At 44.0% G+C, this 15722-nt stretch overlaps 1 protein-coding gene across 9 annotated transcripts in view; it reads left to right on the top strand.

Moving 5' to 3' along the window:
* Positions 1-15722, top strand: part of zbtb46 (zinc finger and BTB domain containing 46) — a 59465-nt gene that overhangs the window by 35513 nt on the left and 8230 nt on the right. For 7 of the 9 annotated variants that reach the window (XM_036008268.1, XM_031316660.2, XM_031316659.2 and 4 more), the window contains 3 exons: positions 8399-8680; positions 13952-14286; positions 15660-15702. In XM_036008268.1, coding sequence (XP_035864161.1) covers positions 8399-8680; positions 13952-14286; positions 15660-15702 — 660 coding nt within the window. Of the gene's footprint in view, positions 1-8398; positions 8681-13951; positions 14287-15548; positions 15703-15722 lie in introns of all 9 variants that reach the window. The other 2 variants (XR_004899041.1, XM_036008270.1) reach the window with 2 other exon arrangements.

A 15722-nucleotide genomic window follows, 5' to 3' on the forward strand; every position in this document is an offset into this window, starting at 1 on the left:
CTTTCTGTCCAGCCTCTTTGCCAGTTTTCCATCTCCCTCGCCCTTGCTTTCCCTCTCCATGGCACCGTACGTCTCCCATGCTGAGGCCAGAGCTCTCTCCATTGTTGGAGGCAGGTTGCCAAGGATACAAGCACAGAGAAGCACAGTCTTAATGTTATAAGATGGGAGAGATGAGCATGGAGAGGGGCAATAGCTCTTATGCTCTCTGATCACTGGGCAGCCCGACCACACACTAATGCTCTACAGGGAATGCGTAGCACCCTGGCACCCCGCTCTGTAGAGTGGACGGAGCACAATGACTGACTGTTTGTGGAGGAACCCGTTGTCCTGGTCATCTGCTTGCCTGCTGTGCCTGGAGTGTGATGATGATTGCAGCGTATGTCTTCATGTGTTGTGTTTTTTGTACATTTGTCAGGTAGTCACTTGATGGGGACTCTTGAGCGACTGGCATTTGTTCATCTTAACAAAAATCTGAAAAAGTCATACAATCAAAACTGATAAGATATTCAAGGACATTGGAGTTATTAGATGTCTTGTTTTTTTGGTCTTATTTTCTGGAAACAGGGTGAACAAATCTACCAGTGCAGTAGTGTTTATTCCAACATAGTATGATAGCCCCAACCTTTTTCCAATACAAATCAACCTGTTTCATTGAAACAAGTTAAGTAATTCTGGTGCACTGAGCCGTCTTCTATTCTCTATTTCTGTGTGACACTAATTTTGGGAAAATTTGTGAATGCTTTGGAGAAGGTCACCACACCCATGACACACATCAGTATATGTGAAGAATATAAAGAAAGAAAGCTCAGCACATTTAGGTCCAATGCAATTATTTAGCAAGATTCTTGAAGCAAGTTGATTGATTGATTGATTAAATACTAAACTGCAATTTTTTTATGTTTTGCATTAGTTTGATGGCACACAGTATAGTGTCAGACAGGAAACAAGGGGAGAGAGAGGCAAATATAATATGCAACATCGGTCTCCATCTGGAATCAAAATAGAAACATTGCGCTTATGCGGTATAAGCCTTAACCATTTCTTTCAGGACACCATGGACTGGCAAAGAAAATAAGACTTTAAGGATTTAAAAAGCAAAAACGCTACAAGTGTTAAAATCTCTGATATACTCCAAAACAGAGACCACCACAGACAGCAGATACACACAGTGGTCTGTACATCCTACATTGGCTGTCTGTGTACTCGGACATGTTCAACGCGTACAGTCGGCGCGCTTGAAGGTGCACACAGTCCGTGTGGTCATACATTTTTTTGCAGACATTTCCTATTGTTAGTTATGCAATCCTCTCCAGAATATCCAACTGGAAATATGTTGATGTCGCCAACTTTGTTTGGTTGTTAAACCCGTCTTAAAATTCATTACCAGGTAGCAATAAAGAAGGACAGCTAGTTAGTTGCCTCGAGCTTCTGAGCTGGTCAGTGTGAGTCGGAGAGTGTGTTAACTCAAACACCAATAATAACCCACAGGCTCTGTACAGCATCCCCACCCAGAGGCTTTGTCGTTTTCCTCCTCTCCTTTCCATTATCCCTCTCAACCTCTCTCTCCCACTTCACCCTTCAAATATGACCCTGGACCAGGCTGGACAGGGGCTTGTGCCCACTCACCAGTTCCTCCCCTGTGCATAAAGCAAATACTCTCTCTCTCTCTCTCTCTCTCTCTCTCTCTCTCTCTCTCTCTCTCTCTCTCTCTCTCTCTCTCTCTCTCTCTCTCACACAATCTCTCCATCGCTCTCTCTCTTTGCTTTTAGCACAAAGCTCTGCGTGTCTGCCTTCCTTCCCCACCCAGCATTCTTTCCCCATGTAGACTTCTCCCCCGCTCTCTCTCTCTCTGTCGACTTCCCTCCTACCCGCCAACTCTCTCAGCCTCACCCTACCTTTCATTAGCCCACTCTTTATCTCACACACTCACTTGGCTCGCTCTCTCCCCCTCCACTCTCCTATCTCGCCAGCTTTTACACTCCCTGTACTCTCTCTCTCTCTTTCTCTCTCATTCTTCCCCCCTAAGTTGCTTCGGCTTTTGTTTCTGATCTTCATTTATTTCTCTCTTTCCCTGCTGACCCTATTATTTTTATATTCTCTCTCCCTCTGCCATCTCTCTCTCTCTCTCTCTCTCTCTCTCTCTCTCGCTCTCGCTCTCTCTCTCTGCCTCCCACTCCTCTCAGTCCCTCTAAGCTGCATTAACTCCCCAGATTACCTTGAGCCCTGCAATCCTCCATCCCCCACGCACTCACTCGCTCCCTCTTTCCCTCCCTTCCTTCACTCATTCACTTGCTCACTTAGACTACGTCTACACCAAGGCGGCTAATTTTGAAAACGTAATTTATGTTTGAAAAGGGCAAGCTTTTTTTTTTATAGTTTTTTGTAGAAATCTCCATTCACACTGACACACTTAAAAATAGGAAACTTGATCAGTCTGTTCTTTGCTGTCCTTTTTGGACAGTTTCCTAACTGTAACATCTGGTAAACACTGAGACGGGCACAGCGGACTGTCACCTCCTGCTCTCTATGATCTTCATTCTGTGTTTTAATACCGCAGAACTGTATTATGTTCTTTTTTTTTGTTGTCAGACAACTGAAGGAGCATAAAATAGCAATTTGATCGCGGGTCATCAAAGCTAACCAGGTGAACTTAACCCTGCTGTGCTGAAATGTGTATACTGTGATATTGACAAAATAAGTGATCACAGAGAGGATTAGAGGCAGCAGAATAAAAGTCCAAAAAAGTTACAAAAAAGAAGACAGTAACGAGACAAGAGTCAATAGTACAAACACAGCTTTTCAATAAACTGTGTGAACTTATTTTCACATAAGCAACTGATAAAATCACTCTTGCCAGATGACAGTTAGCAAGCTCGCTAATTCAGAGAGCTTTTCAACCCCCTTCAATAACTGTATTGATTGAAATCCTAAGAAGAAAATGCCAGGTCAGAGTAAACGGCCCAGTACAGAGTAGATAGAAAGAAGCTTGAAGAGCCATTGTGACTGACCAGTCCAGCTAGCGTGCTCACCAGCTACAGACTATGGCCACTTTTTTTGTGTGAGCAGGTCTTCAAAAAATATATCCACCAGGCAGCAGATGAGGGCCAAATCAGCCCTGGCCAACACCGTGCTATTTTCCTTGAGGACTTCCAATTTTGCAAAATGTAAACATAACGAAACATGGCGACAGAAAAAAGTGACAGCAGCAATAAGGCTTCACTTCCTGATATAATGCCTCCTACTGCTCATGAGATGATAGTATCTTTCGGATATGCAGCTTTAATTTCTGAGCATGCACACGACCACTGCTATGAGACCGCTATAGCTTTGTTTTTGGGTGTCGAAAACACCAGAGTAGCGTGGACAGTGGGCCAAAAAACATGCATTTTCAAATTTAGCTGGCCTACTGTAGACACACTCTCAAACACTTACTGGCTCACCCCCACCGTCACTAACCACCCTCCCTCCCACAGCCTCTGTAACCTCCCCCTCACCTCTCCTCACTCCCCCTTCACTCACCCACCCACCCACACTCCATCACCCCACCATCCACCTCTCACCCCCACCACTCTTGCAATCGCTGTGCTCCTCTTCTCTCCTCTCCTCCCCTCCACCCACACTCTCTCTTTTACTCTGAGCCCCTAGCAGCACCACCATCACCACCAGCACCATCATCTCTCTCTCTCTCTCTCTTCCCTGTCTTTTACCACTCTCTTCCCTCTTTCCCTCCCTCCTCTAAAGCCTTCAGGCTCTGCTTGATTTATGCTTGCCCACCCTATCCACACACACACACCCCCACCACCCACCCAACCTTCCCTATCTCTCCTGGAGGTTGTGGCCCGGCTAGTCCCTAAAAACAACAGAGAGAGAGAGAGGAAGAGAGAGAGAGAATAACAACCTCTATTACTTTCCATCCTCCCTCCTTTTTAACCCAGCATTTTTTTCATTCCCCTCTCCCACACTGCTTTTTAAATTGCCTCTGAATTCTTGAGCTGTTTTAGTGCCTCACTCCCCCTTCTCTGCTGAAATTACTTTTTTACCCTCTCAAACTCTGGCATGCTGAGGAAGCAAGTTCCACCTTCCCTCCTCTCTTTGTCCACTTGAGGACAAACACGCACTAGTCCAGCGTATGGAGCTGTTTGTGGAAAATAACGTCTTGCGTTTTCTCGTTTGGAAGCATGTCGCTGTAATGTCGAATAGACAATATGGCGAGCAGCAAAGTCTTGTGACAACACTGCTCTTGTAGTGCCTTGTCCTTTTCAACCTCAGGCTGGCCGAGCCATTAACCAGACTGACTTGGGGCAAGGCTTCTTTCTGTGTCTTTTTCTGTCACACACACACACACACACACACACACACACACACACACACCTACAAATAAACACAAAGATACACAGTGAGCGAGTCTTTCTCTTTTGTTTGCACTCCCATACTCAAACATGCACACAAGCCCTACTTTCTTCTCTGACAGCTCTCTTGTGGTCGACAAGCCTCAGTAACTCGTTGCTTAACCACCCTGGACTTTTTCTCTCCATTGTGTTTGGCTACTGTCTCTGTTGATTTGAAGGCGTGGTGTGTGTGTGTGTGTGTGTGTGTGTGTGTGTGTGTGTGTGTGTGTGTGTGTGATTGCAGGTGTTAAAGGAATGTGTCCATCAACAGCCAGGTTGTGTGTGTGTGTGTGTGTGTGTGTGCGTGCGTGCGTGCGTGCGCAAGCTGTTGTGTATCAATTTACATTTATTCATCCATTTATCTATCAAAAAAAATTATTTTTAGAAAATAGAAACTCCCTCACACAACCGTGTTTGGCTTAATTTTGAGGGTAAGGAGGTATTTGTTGAGACACACACACATGGACACACTCCTTGAACACAATCAGAACAGAAGATCAGGGGTCAAACTGGGTCAGTTGACCCTTCTCTCCCTTTTCAGGCCTTCTCTTTCCTCCTCTTCATTGCGTTAAATCGTGCTCTCTAATAATACAACTCCTCTTGTGAAACACACACACACACACACACACACACACACACACACACACACACACACACACTTAACTCAGATATACAGTGCAGCCTCAACCACAGCACCATAAAACTGTATCTTCTATCCATTAGCTGCAACTCTCTCAATGGATGATTAATTCAGTATTCCTCACAACACATTTGAAGTATAGTTCAACAAACATCTTTTATTCCAAGGCAAGTCTTATTCTGCTTTTGCTTTTTCCCACTCAAGCCCCCACATAGCTTGCAGCTTCGCTCACACGTGCGCACACACACACACACACACACACACACACACACACACACACACACACACACACAAAAACACACACACACACATGAACAAAGAGAACCACCATTTCCACATATTTGTCTCTCCTTTTAAAGGGTTTTTTATTTAGCATAAATGTTGAAGCCAAGGGTGCCCGGCTACCATGGCAACCAAATTAAACGGAGGATCTCTTCAGAAAACAGAAATCTAAATTATTCGGACTCTTTTATGAAGGGGAAAATGAAAATTCCCTTCACTGTACAGAGACCGCTGCACTGTACAGGCAGAAGAAAGAAGGGGGAAAAAGATGAGGGAAAAGCTATTGTTTTTTGTATGTGACCATGCAGATCAAAGCCATAGCCCATGCCATTGAAATTCATAGGTTGTCTCATGACAAGCAGTACGCTAACACTCAGCATATGTGCACAAAGGAATGATGTAACCACAGTGTCTCTAAAACTCCAGATAAACCTATTGCCACTGAAAGACACCACAATATGTGTGTCTACAAATCCTCGGAGAAACCTTACACATGTATGATGAAATCCATAAGCTGCATGCATGGGATTAGGTGCGACTGTTTCTGGTGTGGTAAATGATTTTATCTGTCGGAACAGGATGAGGTTTAAGTAAAACACCATCAACGTAGGGCCTGATAAAGCTTACATAAGTGAAGGAGGATTATGTAGTATATTCCAATTATTTGGTGCGGAAGCCTGTTTGTGGTCAGCTGAATACTAATTTCTAATATCTCACGCTTAGTCTCGGAAATGTGGATAAATCCTCAGAAAGCAGGATACTGTATGTTGCAAGGCAGAGTGTGTCAGCAGGACAGAGAGAGTTATTTGCTAATTTGTAAAGCACAGATGTTAATTTCATACATTTTCAGAATTGTGATATATGCGAGGACATCCTGAAGAAATCGCTTTTCCATAACTGTCATTTAACCTGCAGTGTGTGACTGAAGCATTGTTACTGTATGACTGTGAGGAGGGCGGACATGTTCCATCTGTAGATGCACGTGTCCAGGGGATGCTGGGAAAAGTGTTCAGGGGTCATTCGCTCGTCCAATGAACAGATGAGTGGAGGGAGATGGGGGTCAGAGGTGACCCTCTCTCTCTCTCTTTCTCCCTTGCTTTCTCTCCTTCCATTTGTCTGCCTCTCCGTGTGTGTGTGTGTGTGTGTGTGTGTTTGTTGTTGGCCCACAGCAGATCTATGTTATTGATTGACTCTTGTGGCTGCTGGGCTGCCCACTGAAGGAGGGGGCAGAGCTCTAATGAATTCCTGCACCTCATGCCCCTTGCGCCAACCCCTACACCCCCTCCTTAATTAACTTTGCGTGTGTGTGTGTGTGTGTGTGTGCGCGGGTTGGGGCGGGGGTGTGCGTGGATGCATGTGTGTGTGTTTTGTGTATATCTTCTGTGCTTCCTCCACAGCTCGACACCCCCGCTTTTACACTCCCCTGCCTTTTTTTTTCTCTTCCTCTCTCTTTCTCTATCTGTCCGTGCCTGCTCTTTTCTGTCTTCATTCCTCCTACTTTATCTCCTCTTTTTATATCTTCTTCTGTGTCTGCAAGTAGTTTGATGGCCGCTGATTACTTCGTATGTATGTCGCTCTTATCTTATCCCCCATCCTCAATATCTCATATCACTACACCTTTCAGATCTACGCGTGTATGTGCAACTGTGCATACAAAACGTGCTGTATATCCATCCATCTGATCTGTGATCATTTATCTGTACTGAGCATGAAAAATGACTGACATAGTGTGTGTGTGCGTGCATGCGTGCGTGCATGCGAGGCAGAGTGGTCAACATTGACCCAGTAGGCTGTGAAGAGGCTGTATACCCATCGGTATTCCAGACGTGGAGGCAAACTACTGTCTTTGTCACCTTGACTCCCCCTGCAGCAGATGAGCTGCGGGCTGCACAGGAAACACTTAGCACTACCTGACTGTAGTTAAAATGGACAATAGGGCTTTTCTGTTCTCTTGCTCCCATTTTATTTTTTTACCCTTTCTTTCTCCTTCACTTCTCCACTCGTTTCTGTTCTCCGTGCCCCCGCATCAACCCCATCTTCACTTTGTTTATTCCCTATTAGCTTTAAGTGTGATTTCAGCTGTCACTGCATGGGCTTTGTGGAACGGTAGAACTAAATATTAGGATGTCAGAAGGTTTCTGTATAACAATCGCACAACATTACGCTCACAACTTGCAAGTCTGCATTAGCACTCACAGGTCTTGTATGTGTTTGTTTTAGGTGTAGACAAGTCTTTCTTTCAAAGTCTTTAAGCCTGTGATGTGCGTGATGTGTATTTTTGTCTAAGTCTGTGTTAGAGAAAGCAACCTGTCATCAGTTAATTGTCAATTAGGAGGCAATGAAAGCATGCTTGCGTGTCCGTATTTGCGTGTTTGTGTGTGTGTTGAGCGGCACTGTCGTCAGCAGTGTGGTCTGACAGTCTTGTAGATCTACAGTGGAACCTCCAGCGACATGTCTACTGCTGACAGCTTCTCTACACACACTTTCAACGACACTGACGGCTAAAAACACACACGCACATAACAGACATAACGCACACACATATACCACTTCTGTGTCTGCCTTTCTCACTGTCTCTTTACGATCTCCCTGTATTTTTGTTGACTGGTGATGATGAGGTAAGTTAGGGAGTCGAGGAGAGAGAGAGATGATTCAGAGCGGTGACGTGTTGGTAGTTGCAACCGAAAACACTGGGTGTAAATCATGACTCGGCTGAGAGCTTTGAAAGAATGGGTTTAATATGGTGTTTCTTTTTTGTATTTTCACTTAAGCTCAGTCGGATGAAACCCTTACATTGAAAAAGTGACAATTGTTCAAGTAGAATGTTAAGGTTTTTTTCTTTATCCCCTTTGAAAGGATTTCACAAATCCAAGAGTGGCAGGATTTTCAGCCTATGGAGAACCATGTAATCCTTCTAATTAAGTTAAAACATTGCTGTGTGAAATGTTTAGAGGCATTGTCCCTTGCCACCTTGAATTTCCCTGTTTTAGTTTGACATTACAATGTTTTTTTAAAACCGTGCAGTCAGTGATGGCTGCAGAAGGACAGAAGAGCCTCACCCATCTTCTGTTACTTCATCTCTCTTCAGGGGCAGACGTGACCGAACCCAACAGCTCAGACAGTCGCGGCGAACGCCTTGATTTCTTCCTCAAGCAGGAAGAGCCTCTCACCACAGAGCCGAGCTACCTGGGTCCCAACGAATCAGAAGAGGTCGGGGGAGGAGGCGTGGGTGGAACAATCTCATCTGTAGCCAATCTGAAGGCGGCGCTGATGAGTAAGAACAGCCTGCTGTCTCTGCGGGCTGAGATGATGGGAGATGATAACCCTTTGCTGTTTGAGTACCTGCCCAAAGGAGCACACTCCCTGTCTTGTAAGTCACTATTTACTAACACTCTGCTCACACTGATTGTTACACACACACATCCACACACCTCATTATAACTTACAACTCAGGTATACACAAACTGCTGTAAATCTACTGGTGGTCACCTGTGAGACATAAAACATACAGGCTTGACCGCTTTTGACATGAGCATACTCTTACTCTGCAGAGTATTTTCCCTCATCATTCACTGTCTTTGGATAACTCTGAATGCGTGTGTGTGTGTGTGTGTGTGTGTGTGTGTGTGTGTGTGTGTGTGTGTGTGTTGCCACTTGAGTGTGTAAAGAGTTTGTGTGGCAATGCCAGTGATGATTAGTCAGCTGTGACTCAGTGAGAGAACATTTTGCTGGGATCGCTCTCGCTTTTGTGAGAAATATTTGTTTGGTTTTATGTGACAGGTTCTTTGTGTGTATCAATGGGTCTATGGCTGTATTTCACAGCAGCAACATAACACAACAGAACTGCAGCAACTGTTCAGATATTACTTATTTACTATACTTCAGCAACAAAAACAATGACATTATTGGCTCTACTCAACTTCGGCACAAACCTTTACATCCTGTTAAAAGCACCTTCAAAACAGAGTATTTTCATAAAATGGTATCCCTAAAAATAACCAGTATAACATAAACTGATGATAGAGAAATATTATGTCATGTGAGATCAAATACCAAAAAAAACCATAGGAATGTAAACTTTTTTTTTTTTGCATCAAATCTATTTTTTGTGTGGTTATGCATGAGTGTGCATCCTACATGTGAATAGTTTTATGTTCAGGTGTGACAAGCCTTTGAACAACTTTCCTTTGGTCTTTGAATATCTGAATACCTCACCACATAAGTAGCAAAATAATTTATAATTTATATTTTATGATAAGTTATATAAAGTTAGATAAAATCTCTTACTTACATGCATAGTGTATAATCACCTGAAACTAGTCGAATTCACACTGACGCCTGGGCACTCTTGTTATAATCAAAAGAAGAACGAGTGCAGCAAAGTAGTTTAGTCGGCGCAAACAATGGCAAACCTCACAGAAATAATTATTCAACTTGCTCCATCCTCATTGAAGGCGAGAGTTTGGGCACATTTCGGCTTTTATGACCTCGAGGGGAAGACAGAACTTGATAGGAATCATGCTATATGCAGGCTTTGCAAAGCGAAAGTTAAGTATTTTGGAAACACCACAAACTTAACTAAAGACGTGGACGAACAACAACCTAAAGTACCTAACATGCCAGTCAACCAACGCACTCTTTCAATGCTCTAAACTCCCACCGAACTCTGAACGAAAAGCTCTTTTTATTTAACAGTTTTATTTTATACTTGAATTAAATGTATTTGAAAGCTGGCCAAAGCTTGGCACTTTGCAGTTTTTAGTAAAGACATATAACGTAATATCAAACTACATTTAATTTGTTGTTTCTTTTCTTTTAAATTGTATACTGCAATCACATGGGAAAAGTAACTACATTTACGTACTGTGAATCGTTTTTTTAATCGAGAATCGTTTTTGAATCGAAAATCGATTTTGAATCGAATCTTGAGCCTAAAAATCGATAGCGAATCGTGACATTTTCTGAATCGTGTACCCCTAATGTTCACTACCTCAATCCAGATGACGCTAAATGTGTACTCCCTCAATCCAGATGAATATTGGAAAGTATTTTCAAAGACTCAAAAGGGTTGGCTGAGGAGGCCCAAAGACAATACCAGAGGTAGTATGAAAGAGTACCTAGAAACTTTAAAAAGAAACACGTGTAGGAGAGCCGATCAGTGTGATTAGCTATCTAATTAATTTTTTTTTTATATATTTATTTATTTGTCACAAAGTACTTGGCAATTAAAATATTTGCAGTGGAGCACCTTATAGTAATTAAGGATATTCATTTTTACCTTATCTTAATTATTATTCTAACCACATCAATATTAGATAAATAAACATCCTTATTTGTGCTTAATTTGTTAATGTTAACAAGAGATTTTTTCCTTCATTCAGTTAGTTTTTTTGGCCTCCAGTGAGGGTGTTAAATAGCGTCTACATGTGTGTATCTCTGTGTGTGCCAGTGTTAGCGTATATTTGTTTGAGTCCATGTTTGCGTGGGCACATTTGTATGTGTGTGTGCAACTTGTGTGTTTGTGTCTCTTTGCTTTTACTGGCTAGTAATTGGATCTTTTGTCCAGAGTTCTGCCAGTCTTTGTGAGCAGAAGAAAAGCAAAGGAAGGGTACAACTCTGAACCAAGTCATGCCTTTTGAGTTGAGCCCCACTCACCTAGACTGAATAGACCAAAACACACATTTGCAATTGCACATACGCGCTCGTACACACACGTCACATCACATCACCCCTTTTGTGTAAGTGTTAAGTGTGTGGGATTGAGATGTTTCTGTTGGCTTAAAGAGAAGAATTAGATGCTGTCACAGCACAGATAGACAGCCTTACAAGCTCCAGAGAAAAGAAGAGGCTTTTTGATACACACTCACACTTTACAGCTACACTCAGCCTTTACTATATGAATAGGAGATTTGAAGAATTCAAAGAATGTTAATCAATAGCTCCCTGCATGGAAAGAAAAAAACATGTTAAATGAGTCTTATAGCTGTTCTTCAGTTGTCACCAAAGAAACCTCAGGGAGGTTTTTGGTAAGCCAAACCCTATTTTGAATTCAATACACAATAGGGGTTGGGGAAATGGGCTTGTCGAGATGGCCAACAACCTCCCCTCCCTCCTCGGGTCTGTCCCTGTGTCTAAATGAGGACAGAAAATAAACAAACACTGTACCTCAGATTACTGGGCGGAGGATAAGTCTGCCTGGTTTGACAGATCGCTACTCCCTGCCTCCCTCCCTCCATTCAGCCCTCTTTCCCCCTCCTCCTGTTCTCCTCCTTGCTTCTCCTTCACCCCTGCTTAACATCCTTCCTGTCCTTTTTTTTCCTCCTGTACTCCCCCTCACACCATCCATCCCTCCTTCCCTCTATCCATTTCTCCTTCACCCCTCCTTAACACTCATCCCTCACACTCTCCCTCACTCCCTCCCCTTCTGGCTGGCTCCTGCAGTTCCTCCTTATTTGTCTCACTCCTATATCTTTCCCCCCTCTTTTTCTTCCTCTGTGCAGCATCAAAGTATGTTGGTTTAAAATCCTGGGAAAGTATTGATCTAGGCATAGAGGAGGTAGAGCAAGGTCACCTGGCCCAATTGAAGAGAGACCAGCGAATATCAGCAAAAGGCCTTGACACAGAGTTTCTGTCTCCCCCTCCCTTCCTCTTCCTCTCTCTCTTCTCTATATAATTGATTGTTTACTAAAACATGCTTCTCCTAAAGATTCATACATCCAACATCAAATCCAGAATCAATGCCCTACAGTTTAACCACTGAAGACTTCTCCGTCTTTACATTTAGCAATTTAAACCATCACCTTGTTGACAGCGCCTGAGATTCAAATGCACAGCTCCTCTCTTTGCCATCCTTTGCATGGGCCACACGGACTACATCCTCCTAGCATGTGGAATGCCAAATACAGTGGGGGGCGAGTCTGTATGTCAATCAGCCTCCTGATTCCAATTAAGATCATTGGAATTTGGCACTGGTACCCCTTTTGTGCATCAGAAAATCAATGCCAGACAATGGATTTTGCCGGCCCATCCCTGCACACCTGTCCTCACTGCCACCGCGTTCTGGCTGTAAAGAACATCCAATTAACTATAGGGATCATACTGACATTATTGAACTTTTCTCTCCACTGCCTGCTCTCATCACTTCACATCTACTTTTGAAAATGTACTCACCTTATACAGTAGCTCCTAGTGGCTTCATAGCTACTCTCTGGAGGTTTTTATGATTTGTATTTATGATTGTGACACAAATGGTGCAAGAGACTTTTTTAGATTGAAAATGTGGATCCTATATAGCAACACCATACCCTCTGCATCCCTTTTTAAACACAAGAGGAAAGGAAGCATAGTAAGGCTCAATGTAAAGGTAGATATCAATGCAGGAGTAATAACTTTCAATCTGGTAGTGGTGATATTTCCCATTTAAGGTCACCTAATCCAATAAACCTTTTTGGAACTGCTGGCACTTACCCAGAAATCATGAATGCAAATTCAGATTTGCTTTACTTCATCATTAGGACAATAAAAAGGAAATAAAACTGTTCCGATGTTTTGATATTCCATGATAGTCCTTTCCTAAGAAGTGGCTACTGCCAGAACACCATTTGTTAATGAGCTGCTCCCTCTCACCTGTAGCTCATCTCTTTACTCTCTTTTTTCTATATCTCTCATCACGTCTCCCATTCTTCCTCCCTTTTAATGTTGTTCCACCCGTCGCTGCCGGAGATGGGGAAGAGGAGATGGGGAGTTAAGCATTTGTGTGTGTTCTCAGTAAGTGGGAGTGGGGAGTGTCGGGTGCGGTAGTTTAACATTCCAGGAATCCGTCCACGTTCGAGCATCATGGTTGTGTGATTCTGTCCATTGTGCAGAGGAGGGCAATGAATGGCTAACCCACTGCATAACTCTGGAGACATTCCCCAAAACGCTGCCCACACTCGCATGTATTCGTATACGCACACACACAATCCAGAATAACCTGCAACACATTACACTTTGATTAATATGCACTATAAGAAAACGAGAGGCGCTCTCAGTACCAGCTAATGGTGATATTAATGTAGCAGAAAAAGCTTCAGTGTGAATAGTTATAGAGAGCTAAAGGCTCTTTAAGAGTCACGATATTCACAAAATTCTTCATCTAGCGTGCCTTAACTTGTTGCTGGTAAACATCTTACATGGTCGATATAGTCGTCCTTTACCCTGTGTGTACAAAAAGTCTTTACTTGAGCTGCAAGATGGCTTCTCTCCAAAACAATCTCCCTCCACGCTACAGAGGATCCTCAAGCCCTCTCCATATATGCATTTTACTCACTCACACAGCACATGCACACTCACTCACTGAACACACACACGCTGCCATCCTCTGCGCACGCATGTGGGTGGAAGGAGAAGGAGAGCAGAGGAGCAAAAGTAACCGAGAGAGAAAGAGAGAAGAGAAGCCCTAACCCTTTCCCCTCGGCTGGTGGAAAGTGAAACTTCAGAGTTTTTCTTCCTCCCCCTCTCCATAGTGTTTGATAGTGTAGCACTGGCAGCCTCTCTGTGCCCCCCTGCCCACTCTCTCCCGTTGTGTTCTGGTGGCCAGCTGCTAGCAGAGTTGCAGTTGTACGTGAGTGGGTGGGTGAGACTCGTTTCCTGTGCTCCTCAGGGCTCCGCTCCAACAACTACTGCAGCATGCTCCGGCCAGGGGCCACGGGGGCCACTATTCATAACAAACAGGGGGCTGGCTCCTCTCCTCTTCCTCCTCTTCCACTTCTTCCTCTTCTTCCTCCTCATCTTCCACCAACACCACCACCACTACCGCCATCATCATCATCATCAGCATACTTCCCACCCACTCCGCCCACACCACTGCACCCCTCTGAGCCTCGGCCCCTGGAGGCCCCCGGTCTGCGGGCCGGGGCACCCCCGCTGCGCTCAGAAGGGTTGGACATGGAAGTGGAAGAGGCCGGCGAGGGCCCGGAGCCCTCCACCTTGCCTGAGGTAAGCACACAGAGCCTGGCTCAGCTCCAGGGCAAAGGCTGCTCTCTAGGTACCACTTCTCCAGTCAGATAAAAGTTTGTGAGAGTGAGTGGAGATGAGCATCCAGGGGGCAGCGTCACCCTGTTTCTGCAAACACACTGAGGGGGGTTGAGGTGACAGAGAATAGAAAGTGACTTGTGACGTGGTGGGGTTGTGGATCTTTATGAGGAGTGGGGGTTAATGGGGTTATTTTGAATCATTGGAAAGTCTTTTTTTACACAGCATCCCTCAACCCCTCTCTGTATCTCACTCTTTGTGTGGAATCTGGCATATTTCCTGCTACACTGTTTTATTTTGTTTGTCTTTCTTTTCTGTTTGCTTTCTTTGCTTTTTCTTCCTTTCAGATTTCCAATTCTTCAGTCTTATCTTCCTTTTTTCACATCTTTTTTTTAATATAGCCAGACCCAAATTCACCTTTTAAGCCAAGAGTCTTTGCTCAGCATGAGCGGTAATGTAGTTTAGAGTGGTTACATTAGAGATGACACATGTGGTCACAATGGCAGCGTGTGCTTCGAGATGGCAGATAACCGGCAAGGTAGTGAGATGAGACTGAGTAGAATCAATACAAGTAGACAATGAGAGGTTTGCTCTCGCAGCCCAGGAAATTGTTTGTTCTGTTTGGTGTGTGTGTGTGTGTGTGTGTGTGTGTGAGCATGGCAGTATGAGCATGTGTGGATGTGAGTTTTGTGCCAGTCTGTGTGTGTACGCTGTGTGCGCGGGTGAGCGTTTTAGAAGCAGCATTTGATTTCAGTGGACCTGCCTCCAAACAAGCCTCCCTATCTCTGCGGACAAGCCATCTGTTTGCCCAGTGCATGGTGTTCTGTTCTCAGAGAGGAGGAGGAGGAGTGTAGGGGCTGAGGAAAAATGGGTGGGGGTGAAGGAATGGCAGGAGCATCGAGTAGATGGAGAAAGGATAGAGTTTCGATGGGATGTAGATGCGAGAAAAGACAAGGGGGAGGTATTTTGGTGCACCTTGCTGTATCAGGCAGATAATATTATTAATACTGTAGATCAACCTAACTGCTCATTCTGTGTCTCATAGGACGGCTCTTGCATCCAGGATTCTGTCAGCTATTCATAAGACTTTTTCTGTTTGCTTGCTAATTTCTAACAATGTATCTTTGTCTTTAAGTCATTCTAATCTGTTTCTCTTGTCTTTTCTTTTTTTACTTTTCTGTTTTCAAGTCTTTGTTTCTGTGTTTCTCACGTGTGGGGAAAAAAAGGTTGTCTTCACAGCTTGTCTCACCTGCCTGCCTCCTGCATGCCCACACAACAATCCATACAGACCGAATAAATGTGTGTGTGTGACATAACGGGATGTTTTGTGCTTACAGGAGGGTGTAAAAGACAAAGAAGACATGAAAGAGTACAGCACAGGTATGGTTTAGGCTTTAAAA

The sequence above is a fragment of the Sander lucioperca genome, chromosome 12 (assembly GCF_008315115.2).
Source record: "Sander lucioperca isolate FBNREF2018 chromosome 12, SLUC_FBN_1.2, whole genome shotgun sequence".
Taxonomy (NCBI): domain Eukaryota; kingdom Metazoa; phylum Chordata; class Actinopteri; order Perciformes; family Percidae; genus Sander; species Sander lucioperca.